The sequence below is a fragment of the Rhamphochromis longiceps genome, linkage group LG15 (assembly GCF_057381845.1).
Source record: "Rhamphochromis longiceps isolate RC_006_pf linkage group LG15, R_longiceps_female_GT1.1, whole genome shotgun sequence".
Lineage (NCBI taxonomy): Eukaryota > Metazoa > Chordata > Actinopteri > Cichliformes > Cichlidae > Rhamphochromis > Rhamphochromis longiceps.
Window position 1 is genome coordinate 11,156,596 of NC_140571.1, and position 21,707 is coordinate 11,178,302.

At 39.8% G+C, this 21,707-nt stretch overlaps 2 protein-coding genes across 4 annotated transcripts in view; both read left to right on the forward strand.

The window, feature by feature from the left end:
• fig4a (FIG4 phosphoinositide 5-phosphatase a) overlaps window positions 1-11,476 on the forward strand; it is a 57,486-nt gene extending 46,010 nt beyond the window's left edge. Inside the window, exons 23-25 of one of the 3 annotated variants that reach the window (XM_085381926.1) lie at window positions 4,017-4,091; window positions 9,027-9,138; window positions 10,792-11,476. In XM_085381926.1, the coding sequence (XP_085238052.1) occupies window positions 4,017-4,091; window positions 9,027-9,138; window positions 10,792-10,929 (325 nt within the window). In that variant the 3' untranslated portion in view covers window positions 10,930-11,476. The other 2 variants (XM_085381927.1, XM_085381928.1) reach the window with 2 other exon arrangements.
• A 7,410-nt stretch (window positions 11,477-18,886) lies between these two features.
• On the forward strand, window positions 18,887-21,351 carry gpr6 (G protein-coupled receptor 6). The gene is made up of 2 exons (XM_085382224.1): window positions 18,887-19,190; window positions 19,793-21,351. Exon 2 carries the CDS (start codon window positions 19,818-19,820, stop codon window positions 20,823-20,825), a length of 1,008 nt encoding a protein of 335 aa, XP_085238350.1. The 5' UTR covers window positions 18,887-19,190; window positions 19,793-19,817; the 3' UTR covers window positions 20,826-21,351.
• The last annotated feature ends 356 nt before the right edge of the window (window positions 21,352-21,707 follow it).

A 21,707-nucleotide genomic window follows, 5' to 3' on the forward strand; every position in this document is an offset into this window, starting at 1 on the left:
AATATAAGCAGTTGAGTCAGTTCCCACATTGCAAAGAGACTAGTAGTCAACATCAGCACATACTACCTCAGATGGGTTGTACCATGGTGATAATCTGTGTGTATATATTAAACAACAATTATTTGCAAATCTTTGATAATCTGAGAGCGACTGCAGTCAGTCAAGCTGGGCTGTGATTGTTTGGAGACAGATTGTGTCCCATTAGGGGACGTGTTTAATCATAAAATCATGATTCAAACCCTCAAACTTTAGTTACTGATACTACAATCAGTGCCCGATTGAAGGGTTTGGGGTCGTCACGTGGGTCATATGGCCTTCAAATAGTTTTTCTTTTTTAACTTCCTACCTTTTAGAAATGCATCTCAAACTTCTGTTCTTTTATAGCTCTATGCCACGGCTAGCAATTCTTGCTACCTTTCAGAATGACCATGATCCGCCATTGCTATAAAAATGAAAAAATGGTCAATTGAAGTGAACGGAGTCTTCCATTCAACAGCTCTGGTTGCAAGAAGGTTGCTGTCCTAATTTTATTCTAGTCATAAGATGACTAGGCACTGCTGGAATGTTAAAGTGAAAAGGTTTAGCTTCCTAATTTACTATTTTAGCGTCAACGACAGACATTCAGGTCAAATGTCAAAGTATTGGACAATCTGATATTTTCACCTGCGGATGCTGCTCAATAAAAGTAGTAAAATCTATGAAGTCTACTTTATCCTGAATGAGGCACTTAATATTATCAGTCAGAACAACGCAGTGTTCAAGACACAGGGGCAGAACAGGCAGCCACCCCCTCAGGGTGATATGGGTCATCCTGAAAACAAGCATCAACCAGGCGGGTTTATCACGCCTCTGACCTCACTATTCTTTCTCCACCTTTCCCTTCCTTCTCTTTTCTGCAAGTCCTTTCTATTTCATTTTGTACTTTCTCCCTGTTTGCTGCCAACACTGATTTAGGACACAGTGAATAGCCATCAGCAGGCTTTGAATCTGAACAGAACTGTCTGTCTGTTCTTTGGAAGCTTACAGCACGTTTTATACAGAATGATCATTGGATGAAGCTTTGATAGCTTTTTCCCCCTCACACTGCTGTCCTAAATCCAAAGAGGATGACTGAAGTAGAACTGTAGATGGTGGATAGTTATTCTTTTAAGAGAATCTTTGCTGTTTATAGAGTAAGTGCACATTATAGTTTGGAAAAGACCATGTGACTGCAGACCTCAAACACACTTCAAGGCATTGCAAGAACTGCTGAAGACCATAAAATACCAATGGGCACCTGACACCTGACCTGGAACCCATTGGATAAAAAATGGAAGATTTTTGGAACATTGTGCAAAACCTAAATTTAAGATAAGACAAACTTCTTGAGTTTATGTGAGCTCACATCCAAGCTGTCATTAAAGCAATGGGGGCCATACATGCTATGTGTTTATTATATCAGAAGATATGTAACATGAGCTTTCATCCTCTCATGTACTGTGCTGTGCAATAGTTTTTAGCCACGCCTCACTATTTTATTTTATCTTTTTATCTGGCAATTAGATGGTCAGTTTGCTATCAGATTGAATGGAGTCAAGTTGGGAATTAAACACAATCTTGTTCTGATATAACAGTGTGGTAACTTTGCAAAATTTGCAACTGTTACAGTTTGCGTACATAGAAATTCAGATTGAACAGAAACTTGACCAATAACTGAAATTCTTATACAAATGTTAAAGTAAGATGGACGTTTAATTGCGAAATGATATAAGTGTTCAGCAACCTTACTTTCATATTGCAGTGTAATCAAAATACAACAGTTGGCAGCTCATTGAGTCTGCTGATTCAAAGAGGTGCCCTCATTCCTACACACTGACTCTGACTAATTGCAACATTTTGGCGACCTGTTTGCATTTATAAATGAGGCAGCAGTTGTTTATGAACCTTTCAAAATGTTTCTGAGTGATTGTTGGTCAAGTTGCAAGTTGGTCTTGCAATCAGTCGCAAAAGCAAAAAAATGAAATGCAATCACCGATTTTTTTCTAGTTGCAAAGAGGTTGAATGGTAAATGATTTTTATATAGCACTTTACACTGTATGCCTCATTCAGCCATTCATACAAGCACTTTTTTCAATGCTTTCTATTGAACATTCACAAACAACCAACCTTGCAATCAGTAGATGACCTCTGAGCTACAACCCATGGCATCCTATTTTTACTCTGTCACCAAGTAGATGAAACTACTTGCAGCACAAAAAAAACAATTTACTTGACTTGACTGCCAATCAGATTAACTTAATTTTCAGCACTTCTATCCGGTCGTTAAGTGATGACGTGACGAATCCTACTTCCGGGCCTAAAGTAGTCTGCGTTTAATATGGCTTTTGTGTTGTTAACATGTTTAATGTTATGTATTTTCTTCTATTTAATCTCAAAAAGCTCCTAAAACAGTCAGTGATCACTGTTGACCTCCCTCGGCTTTTATTACCGCTAATCATTTATTTAAGCTCAGTTTTTAAAACCTTAGGATGTAACTACAGCCCAGCCCATGCAGCAATGAATGACTAACCTCATATTGTGGATGGATTATCTCAGTTGTTCTCCTAGCTGAAGTTTGGTCCTTTTACAGCATCCTGCCATGCGATTACATTTGTTCCTGACCACCGAGAACACTCACGTTAACTTTTATCGAGTGGAAAAAAAGTTAGCTTGTTTATATTATGCTAACATAGCTGTGTCGTTAGCGGTCATGTAGCACATCATTATATACCAGCTAGCCAAACTTCAGTAACCTTACAAACGTCACTGCTGTTTAGTTTTCTGTCTTCATTTAGGTTGGAAGTGATAACAGAGCTGTACGTTTTAATTTGTTTCCAAAGCCCCGCAGTCAGAACATGCTATATTGTATTTAGATAGAAGCTAGCGAGCTAACCTCCTGCTAGCTCCTAACTCCGTTAAATTTCATAAATTCCGTTTTCATGGATGCCTGGATGTTAAACTCAATTGTTACACCTGGTAGAGCAGAACGCTGATGATTTTATTAAAGATGAAAGACTTCAGACAGTTTTTCAACTCTCAGTAATGCCATAGTGATCGTTTGATATATGGACCTGCAGCGGCGTTTAGGCCCAGACACGGCTAGTGACGTCAGACTTAACGACCGGATAGAGAAATGCAATGTAGAAATGAAAACAAAAAAAGCTTGAATAGATCAGAATGACATGGAAAAATCAAACATTTGAATGTCATAAACATCATGAATCAGTCTCACACACACCAAAACACTGAAACTGATGCATACATTTAAAATACAGCATATGCATTACATAGAAATGTGGCATTGGTCGAGAATGTATGAGCAATTTCTAATAAGTTAGGTAGTTAACGTAACAATAAATAAAATGGTCCTGACATTTAGTTGTTACCAAAACATTTATTTATTTTAACATCTTCACTGACTTAGGTCTGTATTCTGTCTCATCGCACTTCGATGGCAGTCACATTTATACTGGGTGACTAAAGCAAGGGAGTAAACCTTAAAAAACACACACAATTCAAATTGCAGTGAAGAATGCTGTTCATATTCTCCTACTACAGTGGCACATAATGAGAATGAAATTGCATTCATTATTGAAGTTGAAACTGCTCCAAAGATGGTGGCTGCAGCCAGTGCTCTGCTAATCAATGCATTAATATTAAAAATCATAAGCAACAGCCAGAGGGGGACTCAGCAGTTGCATATTATTGAGTCTTTGTGAGAGAAAAATGACCTACAGGGAAATTTGTGATTTGATGATGGTGAGATCTAAATATTAGAGATCTCAGAAGACAAGTTGAACACTGAAGACAGTATGAAGCCTTAAATTGAAAGCATTCGGTAGAGCCATAACGACCCTATTACAGATTAGGGTTATTTGGATCGTTCCGCTCACGATGAAGAGGGCAGAAGCATTTGTAAGCAATGCACACCTACACTACTGGCTTATTTTGCAGAAATATCATTCATTCTCTGTATTATGTTTTGTATTTTCCTGCAGGTTTGCTCACTTGGGTGAGAGCCAGCACAGAGTGGAGAGAACTGAACACATAAACCCGGCAAACATCATCTGTCTGTGAGTAAAACATATTAATAGAAAAAAGGGGAAAAAAGCCACATGTACTCAAACTCAATAAACCTGGCTCACGTGTAATGTATGGTATTGTATTCTTGGTTTGCAGTTATAAATGACCCCTTTTATAAAGCACTCAACATTTTCACTAGCCTTGGGAGAAGGATTGCACTACTAAGTGGTCTCAGTCGAGGCTTCTAGCTGCGCACTGTTTAATTGTCATATGTTTCTTCACTTCTTTGCATACACGCTATTTCCCAGACAGTCCACTCTTTACCGTAGATGGTGTTTGTTTGGTTTTTTCCCCCCCTTTTTTTTTATCCCTCAGCCAGATTCAAAGTTCAACCACACGTGTGATGGCAATGTGCAGCCATGGAAACGCACAAGATGTTTTTGTCGAGCTGTCTTTTGAGCTGTAAGGCATGCATGCACACACACCTGTGCAAACACATAAATCAGTTTAGAAACAAATTCCTCCTCTACATGCACTTGTGATTTTCTTACATGATGGCTTCTTATATATCAACATTCATACCTGCTAGGTTTTGTCTTCTTGTGAAAGTGCAAAAAACTTGTTTGAACATTTAAACTTATTGATGGTCCTTGCGCACCTCCAGTTTTTAGTCTGTTTAAATCGAACTCTGGTGCAGTCCATTTGTGCTGATTTGAACACTGTAATCGCATGTAAGTGCGAGCCAAAACAACCACACTAAGACCCTTTGGAGGAGGGGGCCCCTGTGTGGTCCCAAATGAACTCCAGAGCAGTCTGTGATTCTGTGAACTTGATTTGACCCCTTTCCAAACCTACTACCAGGTATACATTGCAAGTTTGAGCTAAAAAAAACTTCCTGTAGCTACATGTGCTTTGTGTTCTGGGATGCAACAAGGCTCAATCGATGTGCTGGGGTCTGTATCTATTAGCAACCATCTGTGACATGAGCAGGAATTCTTCATTTTATGCAGTAGATCAGAACACAGCACCTTCTTACTGTATTTACTGCTCGCACCCTAGACATATATGCCCAATAAGCAGACTGAATATTCTGTAATGATACATTTTGGTTTGCTTGCAGTTCACTTGGATTTTTTCCTGTGTGTAAAGAAATCAAATCATGTGGAAAAGCTACAGCTTTACAACCCCCCTAAAATTACTTTACAACCCCCTAAAATTACTTACTCATTTTGAATCAAGTAAATACAAATTTTTTTTGTCCTGGCAAGAGTAACTATAAATAACTCCCGCACTCGCCTTCCCAATTTCATATATGTTGTTCATGGAAAATTCCCATCTTTCAGCCGCTGTTTTCTCTTTTAAAAAATTGTCTTTCTGTTTATAGTAAGACAATTTACCTACAACAAATCTCCATTAGTTCAGCATCCAAAGCCTCCCAAAGCAGAAATCACAGATTGATGTTTTTAATCATGTTTTTATGGATTATACAAACGAGATATGACTTGTTAATTTGTGACGATTGGCAGGCAGAGTCCATACTAACTCGCAGTTGGCTCTAAGACACGGTTTAGTTTAGAGATTTCAAATTTTACATATTTAGAAGTTTTGATGAAGAAGTACAGAGATGATCAGAAAGAGCTGTAATGTGTCATTTTGGAAAGCATGTGAAAGGATTTTATAGGATACCAAGAGAAGAGCTATGGTACTGTATGAGGAAGCATGTGATGAAATATTTAATTGTGGTGCAGGACACTGAACCCCTCTTGGCAGTGGTCATGGACAGCCTGGCAGATGAGGTCAGGCAGGAGTCACTGTCGACTGTGATGTTTGCAGTGAGATTAGGGAGGGAGGTGGAGGGAGCTCCTTGCAGTTGTAGTAAAAAAACAGCAAAAAAAAGGTAGTAAAACCTCACTTCAGGAAAATAAAAAAACACTTTGAGACACGTTGATTATTAAGCAAATGTTCCTGAAGGGAAAATGGCTTAGAGACTGCATCAGAGGGAATTGGTAGCGGTTGTATTGTTCAACAGACATTATAGAAATGATACCTTTTTACAGAATGAAAAAGTGCAAAAGTGGATAGAAATTTCATGAATTAGTTTTCTTTCCCTTGTTATGTTTGAATGCATGGGTGAGAGGTGAGGAAGGTATTCACTTTCAGTTTTCTAAGAAGACCATGAATGCGACTCGTTATCATTGCCAGTAATTTCCTAGAAAACCAGATCGGTTGTCATTCGGATCGACTAAGTTTGATGGTCATGTGGAACTGAAGAGGATATGGACAAGAAATGGTCACTTAGAGGAAGACTGACAAAGACACAGTGGGGACATGTAATCAACTTGGAGGAGGAAAATTCAAGGATGATGAAAGACATGCCTCTGATGTGTTTCTAGTATGTCTTTGGTGTGTGAACCGTTTTTAAATGTGAAAGTTTCTTGTATGTATCCCTTCTTACAGAACAGGAGAAAATTTGTAATTTATCTTACAAAAGTGGCAGAAGTATCAATATTTTCTTTTAGGAAATCTCCATCAGCAGGGAATCAAACCTTTTCATCTACGTTGTCTTTCTCTCTGGCCTTTCAGTAGTCCATCCAGCCATTGTTGTCATCCTCGTGTCAGGCCCGCAGGGTGCTACAGGTGTGTCTGTTGTTGTGCAACAGTGCTATTCTAAGATGTTACAGCACCCCAAACGTGTTGTCACTGTTAGAAGCCTTTTAGAGTGTCACCTCCCTCTATGTTCCTCTATTGATCCATCAGGCTCAGCCAAAGATGACTCAAGTGACGGAGATAAAAATGGAAAAGAAATGAATACTGTAGCCCATTCCTGTTGAGAAACATCAGTGAGGTGTAGAGATTAATGGCCCTCTTTTCTTCCTCTGCTCTCCTCTCACCCCAGCTGGTTAGGACAGATGGCCGCCCACCATGTATCTGGTTTCTAAGGTTTCTACCCATTAAAAAGAACTTTTCGGCACCACCGGGGCAAGTGTTGCTCATGGGAAGATTGTTTGATTTCTGTCTTCAGTATTGGAAGGTCTTGACCTTAAGACCTGACTGTACTCCGTTGCAAATTCGAACACGGACAGCTGGGGGCTCAATGGCCGAGTAATCATTCCTTTTACACTACTTTCAAGTTCGCCGCCTGAGGTGTATGCATCGTTGGTGCGCTGTAAATCCTCCACAGACAAATCCACGTGGTGTAAACAAACAATAGGCTGGCACGTGGATATCTGTATGGACCTTCATGCTGATGATGAAATTTATATCACTTGGACTGTAGCAGACTCATGTGGAAGGTATAATTGAGGCTTTTCTATGCTCTAAAATAAGTTGTCTTATAATAAGGCAAATGTAATGTACAAATTACAGACATTAAACAGTTTATACAGTAATAGTAAGCTCAACAGGCCAGAAGATGAAGTTTGAAATATTTGAAAACACAAACATATTTACTTGAAATGTTTTCAGTGTTGCTCACATGGTTTGTAGGAGTTTGTAGACACATTATACTTCTGCTTTATATTATGTGAACAAGAAAGTAAGAAATAAAAATTATTTTTATGGGTAAAAAAAAGGTCTGCTTCTAATAAAAATTCACAAATCTTGTCAATACTGTTTGAATAAGTTTGAAAATAGCCAAATTGTGACCCATGTTTCCAGCTCTGTACACGCAACTTATCAAATTTCTTGCTTGTTTAACTAATATCAGCACTATTCATGTGACAATGTATTAGGGCTAGTGAAAGTTTAAAATAATATTTTCAAGATGATAGTTTTACAAGGAAATAATAGCAAATTTAAGAGGATAAAAGAGGCAAATTTATTAAAAAAAAACAACCTCAAATTTAAAAGGAAAATATATCTGAAAAATATACCAGTAATCAATATTGCTTCACTTTTCATTATTAAATGCACATATTTAAACTGCCAACATCAATATCTCATAAGAACTTTATTTGAACACCAGCACCACCTCTTTATAGTCGTATTAAGTCACACTGCAAACTGTGAAGTTCATTTTCAATCAAACATATTGTCCTCTAACCTCATCTAACAGCACCGGTTTCTTTGTGTAGCAGGCTGTGAAACAAGTGAGACTTGTTAGTCAGATCTCTCCAGCAAGTCTCAGGTGTGTGTGTAAAATCCACTCAAAGTTCTGATGAATCTGTGCCACAGGAATCACTCCTCCTGCTGCATTGGGCAGATTTTAATCAAACTTACACACAGTAATCATCACGGGGCTTTTCGCCCAGATTGCGCCTAAGGGTCACGGTCATATTTGTTATTTTACGGGCAATAAACAGTGAATTGTAACGGATTGCGGTTTCTCAGTTTATGATGAATGAATGCATCAGTCAGTAGTTTTCATTTTCCACATTTTGCAATAAAAAGCCCCAAAACAAAAATGCTATTTGTTTTCTCAACTTGGCCTAGAGATATTTTTTACCTTCAGCACTACTGACTAGTCTGTGTAATTAAGGATTCTTACACAGCAGCCTTGGGGGGGGTTGTAGCCATATACTCTATGGCTACAACATCCTCCACAGCTCATAATTTATCTCAAGGCTTCCGAGAGCCTCCGCTGTGCCTTTGAAAACAGCCCATCATGAGGCAGGTGCCATTTGAAATGCAGCCATGTGTCTAAACAGCCTCTCACTCAGGCCTCAGCTGTTGTTGGAAGCCTAACTGAATAGATGACTTGACAAGCACGCAGTTGATAATTCACCCAGAAGATGGTAAGACATGCTTTAAAATCTAGTTTTTGGAAAATATGAGTAATACTGCTGTGAAAGCACTCATCTTCACCCTCCTCGTGTTGTTTCCACCTCTCAGCAGCAGTTTACAGTCTTTTGTTGGCTCAAACAAACTCCTTTCCACCTCTTGTTTTTGCCTTGTCTTAAGCCACGTGATTTGCCTAAAGTTAATGTATATGGTGATACACCAATCACACATGCTTCTCTCCCATTTTTCTTTTCCTTCTCTCTTAGAGAGCCAGTGTCCTGCTTCCCAGAGGACAGCATCTATGCAGTTTTACCTCCACAGGTGGGCAAAAACAGCCAGGAGGTATTTGAGGGCCACGTGATGACCGGTCAGGGCCAGGTGAGGGCGTTGTGCAGAGAGGACATGTTGATGTACAGGGAATACATCAAAAACAGATATATGTGAGACACGGATAATACAGACTGGATCTCTGTTACCAGTGTGAATGGGAAGCACGATCAGCTGCTGAAGATGTTTCGTCGTCATTAATCATGTTTGCTACTACAAACAAATGCAAAATAAAATGTTCTATTTGAAATTGATGTGGGGGGTTTTCTATGGTAAAGGCTGTAAAAAAAAAAAAAACAAAGATAACAGTGCATGAGAACTCCGCTTGGCCTCTACTTGAACTGAAGAAAGGTGTTTTTTTTTTTTTTTTTTTTATAGAAGTCTTTTTATTTTTTGCGATCCACAAGCGTCATTCAAAATTGAAATACTTTGAATGTTAGATTTATCATTCAAAACTGTGCACACATTAAACTGCATCACAGACTGGAGTTCAGGGGTTTGAAAGAGTCGGGCACTTACAAGCCAGTCGTTATAGTCTGTGAGGTCAGGACACGTTCATGTCCTTGTCTTTCCTTTGAGGGTTTTTTTTTTTAATTTTTTTTATTTCTTCAGCAACCTGGAAATTTCTCCTCCTCAGATGTGTTGCATTCCTTTTGTTAAACAGTTTAAGCTTTACCATTTTTAAAGTGCCTTTTGAGATTTTTTTTTGCATTATTTAAAAATAGGGGGGTTTTGTCCTGTATTGAAGAGTGCACTGGTTAATTTAAATAAACTGTGTCTTCTTGTGTTGTTAACGATCTGTACAGAAAAACGTAGCAGTGATAGCTTGATATTTGATTTGTTTTTGTTTTTTCAAACCTTGCCACCAGTTTACAAAGTCACACACTAATTTATGTTGCATAAATGCTCAGATCAGATAATCATTGTGTACATTAGTTCTACAATAAAATTGTATTTAGTAACAAAGTAACAGTGTGACAGAATGTTATTTGAGTTTTGGGTTGGTTTTTTTTGTTTTTTTTTTAGTTTTCCACTTTTTCTATTGGCTGCCAGAGCTTTTATTGCAATCTTACTTCACTCTTTGTACAGGTAGAAACGACAGTACCACAAGTTGTTTTGAACAGTAGTTTTTTGAGAAGGTCTTTTAAAGTCCTCTTTTTGACCTTGGTTACATATTCACTCATTTTCAGGTCAGTCTATGCACCTGACTGCTTTCATCATTAAAGCCATCATAATTCAAATACCAAAGATAACAGTTTGGGTTTCAATTCCCAAAGAACTATTATATGAAGACTTTGCATATAGGTATGCCAAATTACACAAGAACTGGACTGTAACAACAGGTCTTATGGAGTGATGAAAAATTTCAAAGAGATCCAGATTTTAAACTTTTGGTTCAAACCATGGGTCATGTGTCAGGAGAGGTATAACATGAGTACCATCTGTAAAACATAGTGGGGGCTCTGTAACAGTTTGGGGTTGCATTTCAGTCAGTGGTGTTGGAGCATATGATAAAGAAATGATGGGTGGCTCAACACTTTTGCACAGTACTGTAACGCTTGCTGCTTTCACGTGGCCTTTTATAAGTGTTCCCACTCTCCTGTAGTGACTTCTTCTTGGTTCTTTCCCCCCCCCCCCATCTTGCACCGCCTTTGCCCTTTTTTCTGTCTCACGCTTGTTTTCACTCTCTGCTCACTCTTTTAGCGCTTGGCCTTTGACTGCGGGTGTCAAAAAAAAAATGGCAAACGTGATGAAGGACGGCTTCCCAGCAATGCACATACACATTCAGTAAATGTACTGACTGGCCACTGGTCTCAGCATCACTGCCTCGTGAGTCTGTGAATAGGGGAGGAGGTGCCGGCTGTCTCAGCATGTGATGTGACAAAGAAAGCAGAGGAAATAAAGGCGAAAAATGTTTTCTTCTATATTTTAAGAAATAAACGACGAGGAGGAGAACGAGAGGAAGGATGTATCTTCAGTATCTGCACACCTTCCACGGGTACACTGGAAATTGTTAAATATGTGCTATAAATATCCATGATACAGTCCGATAATGACACATCCCACCTTGCAGGAGACTCTTGGAGTCTTTTCACATTGTTGCCTTCACAAGACCACAAGAGGGACATGAGGGAGGCTTTGTCCTTACCTTCAATGCTACAGTGTCACTGGGTTTTGCTAAGAATAACAGCTGTGGAAAGTTTATTATAAAAAGTGTTCATGCTTTGTTCGTTTTTTTTTTTTTTTTTTTTTTATACACAACATTTCTTGTCCCGAGTATTATGTGCTTTGTAAAGATTCTACATTCACTGAACTGTTTCTAATGTCTCTGTAAAGCACTTTGAATCACCTTGTTGTTGAATTGTGCTATACAAATAAACTTGCCTTGCCTTGCCTTGAACTTTTTAGTTTTACAAACTTTTAATTCAAGGCCAACAGATATGTGAGGGCTTTATATGCGTGCCAGTGAATCCTCACAGATCTCGTGCAGGCATGTTAGTTTTAAAAAATGCTTTGATGTGAATACGTTTTGCCTTTAAAACAGAATTCTTGCCTGTTGCCTTGTTGATTGTTCAAAATCTGCACAAGTCTAAGAGACAGTTGTCCTTAGACAACTATAGAAATGAACTATAGACTGTAATATTTAAAAAAAAAAAAAAAAATGTTGATAGCCATATCCATCTAGGTCCCTGTGAGATTAGGCATGACCAAATATCTAGACAAGAGGGCTATGGGAAGTTGTTAGCCATTGCCAAGTAGCAACTTCCAGACCTGAAAATGGCAGCTACAGGCTTGATCGTAAAGTTGATCCTCGTAGGCTCCCATATTAAAATGCACAACAGCATTAAAAAGCCAGGCCTTAGTCTCTGTGGATAGTTTACCTTTTGCCTTCAGAACTGCAGCACATCCACGATGCCAATTTCCTGTTCCACCACATCCCAAAGGTGCTCTTCTGGATTGAGATGAGGTGACTGTGGAGGCAATCACTGTTCTTTTTTTTCGTTACTTTGCACGTTCTCCCTGTGTTTGTGTTTGGGTCCTCTGGCTTCCTCCCACAGTCTAAAAACGTGCAATAGGTAGGGTTAGGTTAATTGGTGATTTCAAATTGCCCACAGGTGTGAGAGGGAGTGTGAATGGCTGCCTGTCTCTCTGTGTTAGCCCTGCAACAGACTGGCATTGTGCTCTCTTTTCTAAATTTAATATCTTCTGGCTGCAAAGAACCAACATGGCGGTGTCTGATACCTATTGATGAGGCTTAAAAATATAGTGGGCTGACATCACGGTGGCTGTTTTAATTACAGTCTATGACTAAGGCTAGTGCTGACTAAATAGCTTTATTAGCAATTAGCAACATTCACTAGGAAAATAACAGGAATGAAACAACACGAAGAGCTGACTCAGTCTACTGAAGTCTAAACAAGAAGAATAGCACGCACCTAATTTTTTAACCACTTTATTTACGCACAACTTTAAATCTGAATACAGCCTATGGGGTTGAGTTATACAATGCCAGTTCTGAAAATGATGTAATCATAGTCCAATCAAAAGTTAAAATAAATGTATTTGCAAATTGCATTGCAATAGTTTAAGAGTAGAACATAAAACACATCAGATAAACTTAGGAAATGAACAGTTTTACCAAAAAATAAATAAATAAATTTTTATTTATATAGCACCTTTCAAGACAGAGTCACAAAGTGCTGCACATAAGATTACAAGTCATAAAAAGATTTAAAAAGAGAAAATAAAACAGGCAAAAAATTAACCAAAAGCAGTTTTAAAAAGGTGAGTTTTGAGTTGTTTTTTAAAAACAGCTACTGAGTCCACAGTTCTTAATGCTTGGGGGAGAGAATTCCACAGTCTAGGGGCCACAGTGGCAAAAGCTTTATGCCCCTTAGTCCTCCTCTTAGTATTTTTTATAGCAAGTAAGCCCTGATCAGATGACCTCAAAGACCTGCTAGGGACATAAGGCTGTAGCAGATCAAAGATGTAGGCAGGTGCCAGTCCGTGCACAGCTCTGTAGGTCAAGACCAGGATCTTAAAATCAACTCTAAATTTAACAGGAAGCCAGTGTAACTGAGATAATAACGGTGTCAGATGTGAGTACTTGGAGGATTTTGTCAAAAGTCTAGCTGCAGCGTTTTGCACAACCTGCAGACGATCCAGAGAACCTTTGCTTAGACACATAAACAGCGAATTACAATAATCCAAGCGTGACGAAATAAATGCATGTATAGCAATCTCGAGTTCAGAGCGAGATAAAACCGGGCTTAGCCTAGCCACATTTCTCAAATGATAAAAACAAGACCGAACCAGAGATTTCACATGCCCATCCAATGTGAGACTCGAGTCAAAGGTGACACCTAAATTCCTGATAGAGGATTTAACATAAAGTGAGAGAGGACCAATGGCTTTCACTATCTGCGATAGAAACCTATCAGGGGCGCATACGAGGACTTCGGTTTTCCCCTCGTTGAGTTGGAGGAAATTTGCAGCCATCCAACGTTTGATCAAATCTAAGCAATCATTCAGACGCTGAAGCTTAGATAAATCCTCGGGCATAAAAGAAACGTACAACTGAATGTCATCAGCATAACAGTGATAAGAAATGTCCTCAAAAGAGCCCATTATATGCTGGAGGGGGAGAAGATAAATAAAACAATAAAGGCCCCAAAACTGACCCTTGAGGGACACCATAAGTAAGGGAGGTAGAGGATGACCTAAAATCGGAGACTGCCACAGAAAAGTATCAGTGATGGAGATAAGAGAACCACTCTAATGCAGTTTGTAGGAATGTTTAGCTTATTTTAGAGTTTAGAAATGTGTTATCATAGAATGTAGAACTATAGTAGAGATACTGACCCTGCCCTCAATATAATAAAGGCCTCACTGTGTTGTGAACTTAGGAGTAGATTGTAGGAGACCCCTCCCCCACTTCAACTGTGAAAGTAAAACAGAGAGGAGTTAATGCTGAGTGGAAATTCCCCAGAGAATGTTTGGGTGGGGGTCTCAACATTTGTAACTGGATAACTGTGGTCTGGAAGGGAGATGGGTTTTATGACCTAGGGAGTCACCTACACCCACAGTGTTTTAACTGTCACGCACACACATCCACACGCACACTCACTCATGTGCACACACATACACACAGGTATGCGTACACAGTCACACACGAGCACTCACATAGACACGTGGGAACGCGCACATGTAGGCATTCATGTGCTCGTGCACATAGACACAGACACAGAGTTTGCAGCACACCGTGGGGGTTTTATGATAGGGTCGCCCCTACAAAACTGTGTTACACAGACAAAGGAGTGAAGATTTGCAGAGGGACACACCGGCCTCGTCTTCCCTTCTAGAAGTGCATGCTTAAATGAAGATGAATAAAGATGGTTTTGTGAAATGACTACTGAGTTCCGGTGCCGTCTCTGGATGCCTCGACGAATAAAAGAACTGGGGTAAAACTGATTTCTTAACAAGTTCCAGATACACCAACCCATTTTTTCAGCCTTTCAATGAGGATGTGATGGTCAACTGTGTCGAAAGCTGATGTGAGGTCCAACATGAGTAGAACAGAGCATTTTCCTGCATCATTATTCATCAAGATATCACTTGAGACCCTAAGAAGAGCTGTCTCCGTGGAGTGAAATTGACGAAAACCGGACTGAAACTTATCATAAATGCCATGTTTGTCCAGAGCTGCCATAAGCTGCCTAGCCACAACCTTTTCTAGAAGCTTAGCGATTAACAGTAACTTAGAGATAGGTCTGTAGCTGCTCCAAAGAGAGGAGTCAAGCTGAGGTTTTTTTAAAAGTGGGAGAATAGCAGCGTTTTTAAAATAAACCGGAACTATACCAGATGCCAGTGAAGAGTTGATGAAAGTGAGCACACATGGGCCAATAGACTGGAAGACATTTTTGAATAATGATGCAGGTATAATGTCAAGTGAACAGGAGGATGCTTTCACAGAATTCACTAATTTCACTAGCTCAGGTAGTGAAACCAGAGAGAAAGTATCCAAGATAATGGGCCGGGATGGGGTAGAGATTGAGATAACAGGTGAGTGTGTAAAACTCATTCTCACGTTACGAATTTTTGCAAGCAGAAAAGACATAAAATTTTCACAGTCCTCGTTAGAAAAAATAGGGGCCGCAGGCAGAGCAGGAGTAACAAAATAAATTAATATAGGCAATTTGAATTTCACAACAGCAATGTTTCAGCACTTACTGCCGTGTAACATCATCTCTTTTTAAACAACACTCTGTAAACATCTGGGAACTGAGGAGACCACCTGCTGGAATTTTGAGACAGGAAAGTTGTCCAATTTTTGTTTGATCTGGGTTGGGGCAGCCGTGTTCAGCACCCAGACTCTACTCCTACATAGCCATGCTATTCTAACAAATACAGTATGTGGTTTAACATTTTCTTGCTGAAGCATGCAAGGCCTTCTCTGAAAAAGATGTCATCTAGATGGGAGGATATGTTGCACTAATACCTCTATATACCTTTTAGTATTGATGGTGCCTTTCCAGATGTGCAAGCTGACAATTCTATAGGCATAAATGCAACCCAACACTATTAGAGATGTAGGATTTGTAAGTAAGAGCTGATAGCGAGCCAAATCAAATCTCTCTCCTCTTTAGTCTGGGCAAAATTATCTGTAAAGACGAAAAGCGGTCTCACCAATGTCGTGGAGCCCAGAACATTGTCGAAGGGTCCAGTCCAAATCACAGGATTGGATTTGTACCGCTAATTTGAAACTATGTACCAAGAAGTCAAAGGGAGGTAGAAATGTTATTGAAACAAATGCTTCAGGAATATTTTGTTTTTTATTAAAATTAATATTAAACGTTAACCAAATGCTTATTTGAAACAGTAAGAAAACAACCGATAAATCTGCTCATTCCTTTTTTTAAAAGCAGGAACACTCTGATTTATGGTTTAATGCTGTGTTTACAGTTCATCTGATTAGGACCATTAGCAACACGTAATTACCGTAACATGAAGGTCATGTTGACATCTCCAGAGAAACAGGTACAGAACGGCAGGTCAGCCATCTTTATCTGATATGTGGGTGATTTTTTTTTTTCTTTGAGTTAGAGCCTGTGGGTAAAGGTTGCATCTGTTTTTCTTGTCAGAACTAGTTCAAGTTTATGAGTAAATTGAGGTGTTACGTCCCTGCAGTGCCTCCCTTCATCTGTCACAGTTTTATCCCTGTTTTCTATCAGCGCCTCACCTTCTACTTCCACTTATCTCCCTCCAGCCAAATGTCTTATCAGCCTTTTCAACCACAAATGAATGTTAATGAACTTTTCTCATCTTCTTTCTTTTCTCTCCTCAGCTCACCTCACATGATGTAAGTGAATATCATTACAACGGCCTTACATTGAGGTCTGAGTCACTGCGTGTGCCTGTGCGTTTGTGTACGTACGAGCATGTGCGATCAGGGGCGTGCTTTTTAAAACGAGAGCACGGCTGTTTGCCTCCTCGAGCTGGAGGAGTGGGTGGGGGGCTGCCTACGGTTAACATTTGTTTCCTGAAATGAGCTGGTTTGAAGGCTTTTTATGTAAAGCCCTGTTTTTTCCCCATGTTGTTACGTCCCTAATAGCAGGTGTCTCATTACACTGAAACCTCTCAGCACTCATAGGGGGGAAATAAAAGCATGATATTTTTTTGAGAAGCATATTCCTGGTAATTATCCCAAAATAGACCAAAGGTTCAGCTGCTTGATGCCTCCATCTTTGGTATTTCAATTATTTTCTGGAGGCAAAGAAAATAATCCAAAATTATTTTGAGATTTTTTGTTGTTGTTGTTGCTGGTCTCATGTGTTGTTGGGTATCTGCCTAGGTCTTTGACATGAGTCACTAGGCACTTCATGTGACTGCTTAGCTTATGAATGAGAACACCCCCACCCAGCCCCCAGTCCACTGACAAAAGGTGGCCAAACAGCTGTTGCCTGGAAACCAAAACTGGTTACCATATTGCTATGCTGTGCTGCCATGAATCTCCCCCTACTTTTCCTTGTCGCTCAGCATTTGAACGTTTCATTCAAATGACTAGTTTTTCATTCAAAAACTAAAGAAAGAGTGATGGTCACTCTTTCTTTAGTTTTTGCTGTTTCAAAACAGAAAAAATGATGTTATTTCTAAGTACTTTCAACAGGTTGCTGAAGCATGTAACAAACAAAAACGACAGCCAGAGGTAAGTATGAAAAATAATGACTGAATTCAAAGTGACGGTGATGGTTGCACCAAATGATTAAAGGAGTAAGAGCAGCACTCTCGGTACCTATAACAGTACAGTATTACATGAAAAACTGTGGAAAATGGTGTGACTTTTAAGCAGAGCGCACAGATGCTCACAAAAAACGAAGAAGGATCTGTTTCTGCTGTAAACACAAACACATATAAGGTGCTGAAATGAGATGGTAAATCTACAGTCCCCACACTGCAAACCCCAAGAAACTAGCAGAACTACTAAAATAAGGCAGTTGATTGCCTTCATGTGCTTAAGCTGATAATCTTCCAAGTCAAACATTACAAGAAATATAATGTTTGGATTTACTGTATGTAAATGCTAACTAAAATTAAATGAAATTGCTTTTAATGGCTGGATGGATGGATCACGTGGTTTTAGTCTTAGTGTTGCTTACTGAAATCCCATTACTTCTGCCAAGAACTGTACCTTCTCAAAATAAATGCTACAGTTACTGATAAAAAACAAAAAATGGAATGCTGTGTGAATGTAAATAAAAACATAATCTCATAAACGTATATTTTACTCACAACAGAACATAGAAAACAAATCAAACGTTTGAAGTGATAAAATTAAACATTTCAGGAAAACGATTGATAAAAAAGTTGGGACAGGAGCAACAAAATGTTAGCAAAAGTCAGTGTAAGGTTCTGAAAAGAAGGCTCTGAAAAGAAAATTGCAGGAGGAACTAATCAGTAACCTGACTGGGTATAAAAAGAGCATCTTAGACAGGCAGAGCTTCTCAGAAGTAAAGATGGCTAGAGGTTCACAGATCTACAAAAGCAGCCTCTTTCTTCAAATTTTGGAACATTTTCTAAATAATGTAATAATCTGCAGTACATAATATCATCAAAAATATCCAGAGAATTAATATTAATCAATGCTGGATGCTTGTTGTTGTCAGGTGGCACTGCATTAAAAACAGGCATGAGTCTGCCATGGAAATGACTGCATGGGAAAACTTTTAGATATCACTGTTTGTGAAGGCAGACTACAAATGCAGACTGTCGTGTGCACACGATCCAGGAATAATGCCCTTCTTCTCAGGATGAAAGGTTATTTAAAATGAACTGAAGTAAAGTGGAAAATTGTTCTGTGGTCAGATGAATCAAAATCTCAAATTCTTTTTGGCAAACACGGACACCATGTCCCCAGATTAAAGTGGAAAGGGATCATCCAGCTTGTTATCAGCACTCTCTGATCGTACATTAGTGCTTATGGACTTGGCAGCTTGCGCATCTGGAAAGGCACCATCAATGCTGAAAGGTATATTCAGGTTTTTTATACAGATTACGTTTTTGTTTTGTTTTCACAAAGGAGGCCTTGCATGCTTCGGCAAGGCAATAATAAACTGTATACTACGTCTATCATGACACTGTAGCTTCATAAAAGAAGAGTCTGGATGCTGAACTGGCCTTTCGTCGAGCTTTTTAGAATTTGCTTTCTATAGGCTCAGGTAAGGAGAGCGCGCAAGAACCTGCAGGAGGCTCGATGAGAGAGAGACGGAGACGTGCAAAGTCTCTCTCTCTCTCGCTCTCTCTCCCTCCCGCCCGTGACGTTACTCCGTTTTAAAGCCACCCTCGATCGTCCCCTCCGGTCCTCCTCCTCCGTCTCGCATTCACCTTCCTCACCGAGCTCAACATCAGCCAATGCTTCACGGCACTCCTACCCTGCGTGTCTATCCCATGCGTGGGAAGCACAGCAAAAACGAGGGCTTCACTTGAGTGAGTGAAAAGAAGAGATCGACGGAAAAGCGGGAATCGTTTCATCAGTTTTCATTGCTGAGTTTTTCGGAGGAAGCGGCTCCTGATATTAGCGAGAATCTCTGGTTTTTATCACGGTGGTAAGTATTCTTAACTTTTTAGAAAAAAAAATCGTAGTATCGAAAGAAAAACAGGTTTATAGACTGTTTATTTGATAAGACTGATTTTATAAACGGCGTTTGTCTCTTTAGAGTTTTATGTGGTAAGAGCTGCTGTGATTTCAGGACCACGGAGAGCTCTCAGGGCACCTTTAGTGGAACTTTCAAAAGGAAAATCTGCCCACAGCTATTTTCTATTCATTTATAAATTAATATTATACTACTACTTGATTTTAACAGATCTCTGAATACTGGACATTGGATCATTCAAAGTTATTACTGATTCTATATATTAATTTTTATGTCTATATTATGCATTTGATATGTGAAAACAAATAGAAATTGTATGCTAGAAGACAGCAAGAATTGTTCTTGTTTCCCTTAGAGAAGGTTTAAGCTTTGTAAGTAATTTTTTGTAAGTTATTTTTCAAAGTTACTTGAACACTTACTACTCCACCTTGCTGTCTCATAACAAGACTTGTCCTTTGGTCTCCTCATATAATTCAAGCTAAAAGGCACATTCACCTTGAAAAAGACCCTTTTTAATTAACAAAGCAATCTTCTTGTTCTCCTGCTGCCAACAGGACAGAGAGACGGCATCGTGGAGCTATGAATGAGTCGCTGGTGGTGAACGACTCTTCTGCGACTCCTGCATCAGGAGAAGCTCTCCCGTGGATAGAGGCTGAGTCTTCGGACCGGAACGGCAGCCTGGAATTCTCCACCGCCGCATTAGATTTCCCTATCAACCCATGGGACATCATGCTCTGTATGTCAGGCACCGTGATCGCCTGTGAGAACGCCATAGTGGTAGCAATCATCTTCTACACGCCCACGCTGAGGACTCCCATGTTTGTGCTGATCGGGAGCCTGGCCACAGCCGACCTGCTGGCCGGCATGGGATTAATTCTGAACTTTGTGTTTCAGTATGTGATCTCCTCTGAGACTATCAGCCTTATCACTGTAGGCTTTTTAGTGGCCTCCTTCACTGCATCCATCAGCAGCCTCTTAGCCATTACGGTAGACCGCTACTTCTCCCTCTACAATGCCCTGACATACTTCTCAGAGAAGACACTGCAGTACGTTCACTTGATGTTAGTGGGCACCTGGGGGGTGTCTCTGTTCCTGGGCTTGCTGCCGGTGCTCGGCTGGAACTGCCTGGGCGAGCCGGCCTCCTGCAGCATTGTCCGCCCTCTGACCCGGAGCAACGTCATGCTCTTGGCCACCTCCTTCTTTGCCATCTTTGTGCTTATGCTGACCCTTTACTTCAAGATCTGCAAGATCGTGTGCCACCACGCCCACCAGATCGCCCTCCAACAGCACTTTTTTGCCACTTCGCATTATGTCGCCACCAAGAAAGGGGTGTCCACTTTGGCCATCATCTTGGGGACTTTTGGTGCCAGCTGGCTTCCCTTTGCCATCTACTGTCTCGTGGGTGAGAGGGAGTATCCGTCAGTGTACACCTATGCTACACTGCTGCCGGCCACCTACAACTCCATGATCAACCCCATCATCTACGCCTACAGAAACGCCGAGATCCAGCGCTCCATCTACATGCTTCTCTGTGGCTGCTTTCAAGCCAAGGGAGCTTATCGGTCCAGGTCACCAAGTGAGGTCTAAAAAAGGTGCTACAGCTTGCTGCGTGTGTGTGTGTGTGTGTGTGTGTGTGTGAGAGAGAGAGAGAGAGAGAGAGAGAGAGAAAGAGAGAGAGCATGCATGTGTGTGCGTTAATGGCCGAGCAAAAAGACAAACCCAGTAATCATCGACAATCTGCTTACAGTTGACAGTGAATGCTTTAAAAAACAAAAAACAAAGCAGGCGTGATGTTCGGAATGTGTCTCTCATGCATACTGTGTCTGCACTTTATTAGCCTATGTCTCAACACAAGTTAGGGGGAGAGTTTGGAAATGCTGTGAACAAGAAACTTGTTTTTTTTGTTTTTTAAAAAAGACAAAGCAAACCTGTGAATGTACTTAAGTGGAAAAAATAGGAATGGAAATCTTGCACTTTATTCAATGTTTTTTTTCAAATGCCAAAGCAGTATTGTATAGCCCTTAATGTGTTTAAGCATTTGAACCTGTGAGTAACCTTGTGCCATTTTTCTATTTTGTATTGTACTGTCTTTGATGTCCATTTTGTACAAGAGGAATAAAGGGATAAAATCAAGTGGTGGCTCAAGTATGTGATCCATATTGCTGCACTTTCTGTGTGTGTGTGTGTGTGTGTGTGTGTGTGTGTGTGTGTATTACACACAATGTTTTCTTTTCTTTTAGTTTTTTACATCCTAGTACCATCCAAGTACCTTGTTCTAGTTCAAACCTAGACACATATGATTGCTTGCTCAGTTTTTGCGTGTCATACAGGGAGTGCAGAATTATTAGGCAACTTGTATTTTTGAGGAATAATTTTATTATTGAACAACAACCATGTTCTCAATGAACCCAAAAAACTCATTAATATCAAAGCTGAATGTTTTTGGAAGTAGTTTTTAGTTTGGTTTTA

Coding starts and splice junctions, on each gene's coding strand:
- gpr6 (XM_085382224.1), top strand. CDS start 19,818: ATGAATGAGTCGCTGGTGGTGAACGACTCTTCTGCGACTCCTGCATCA.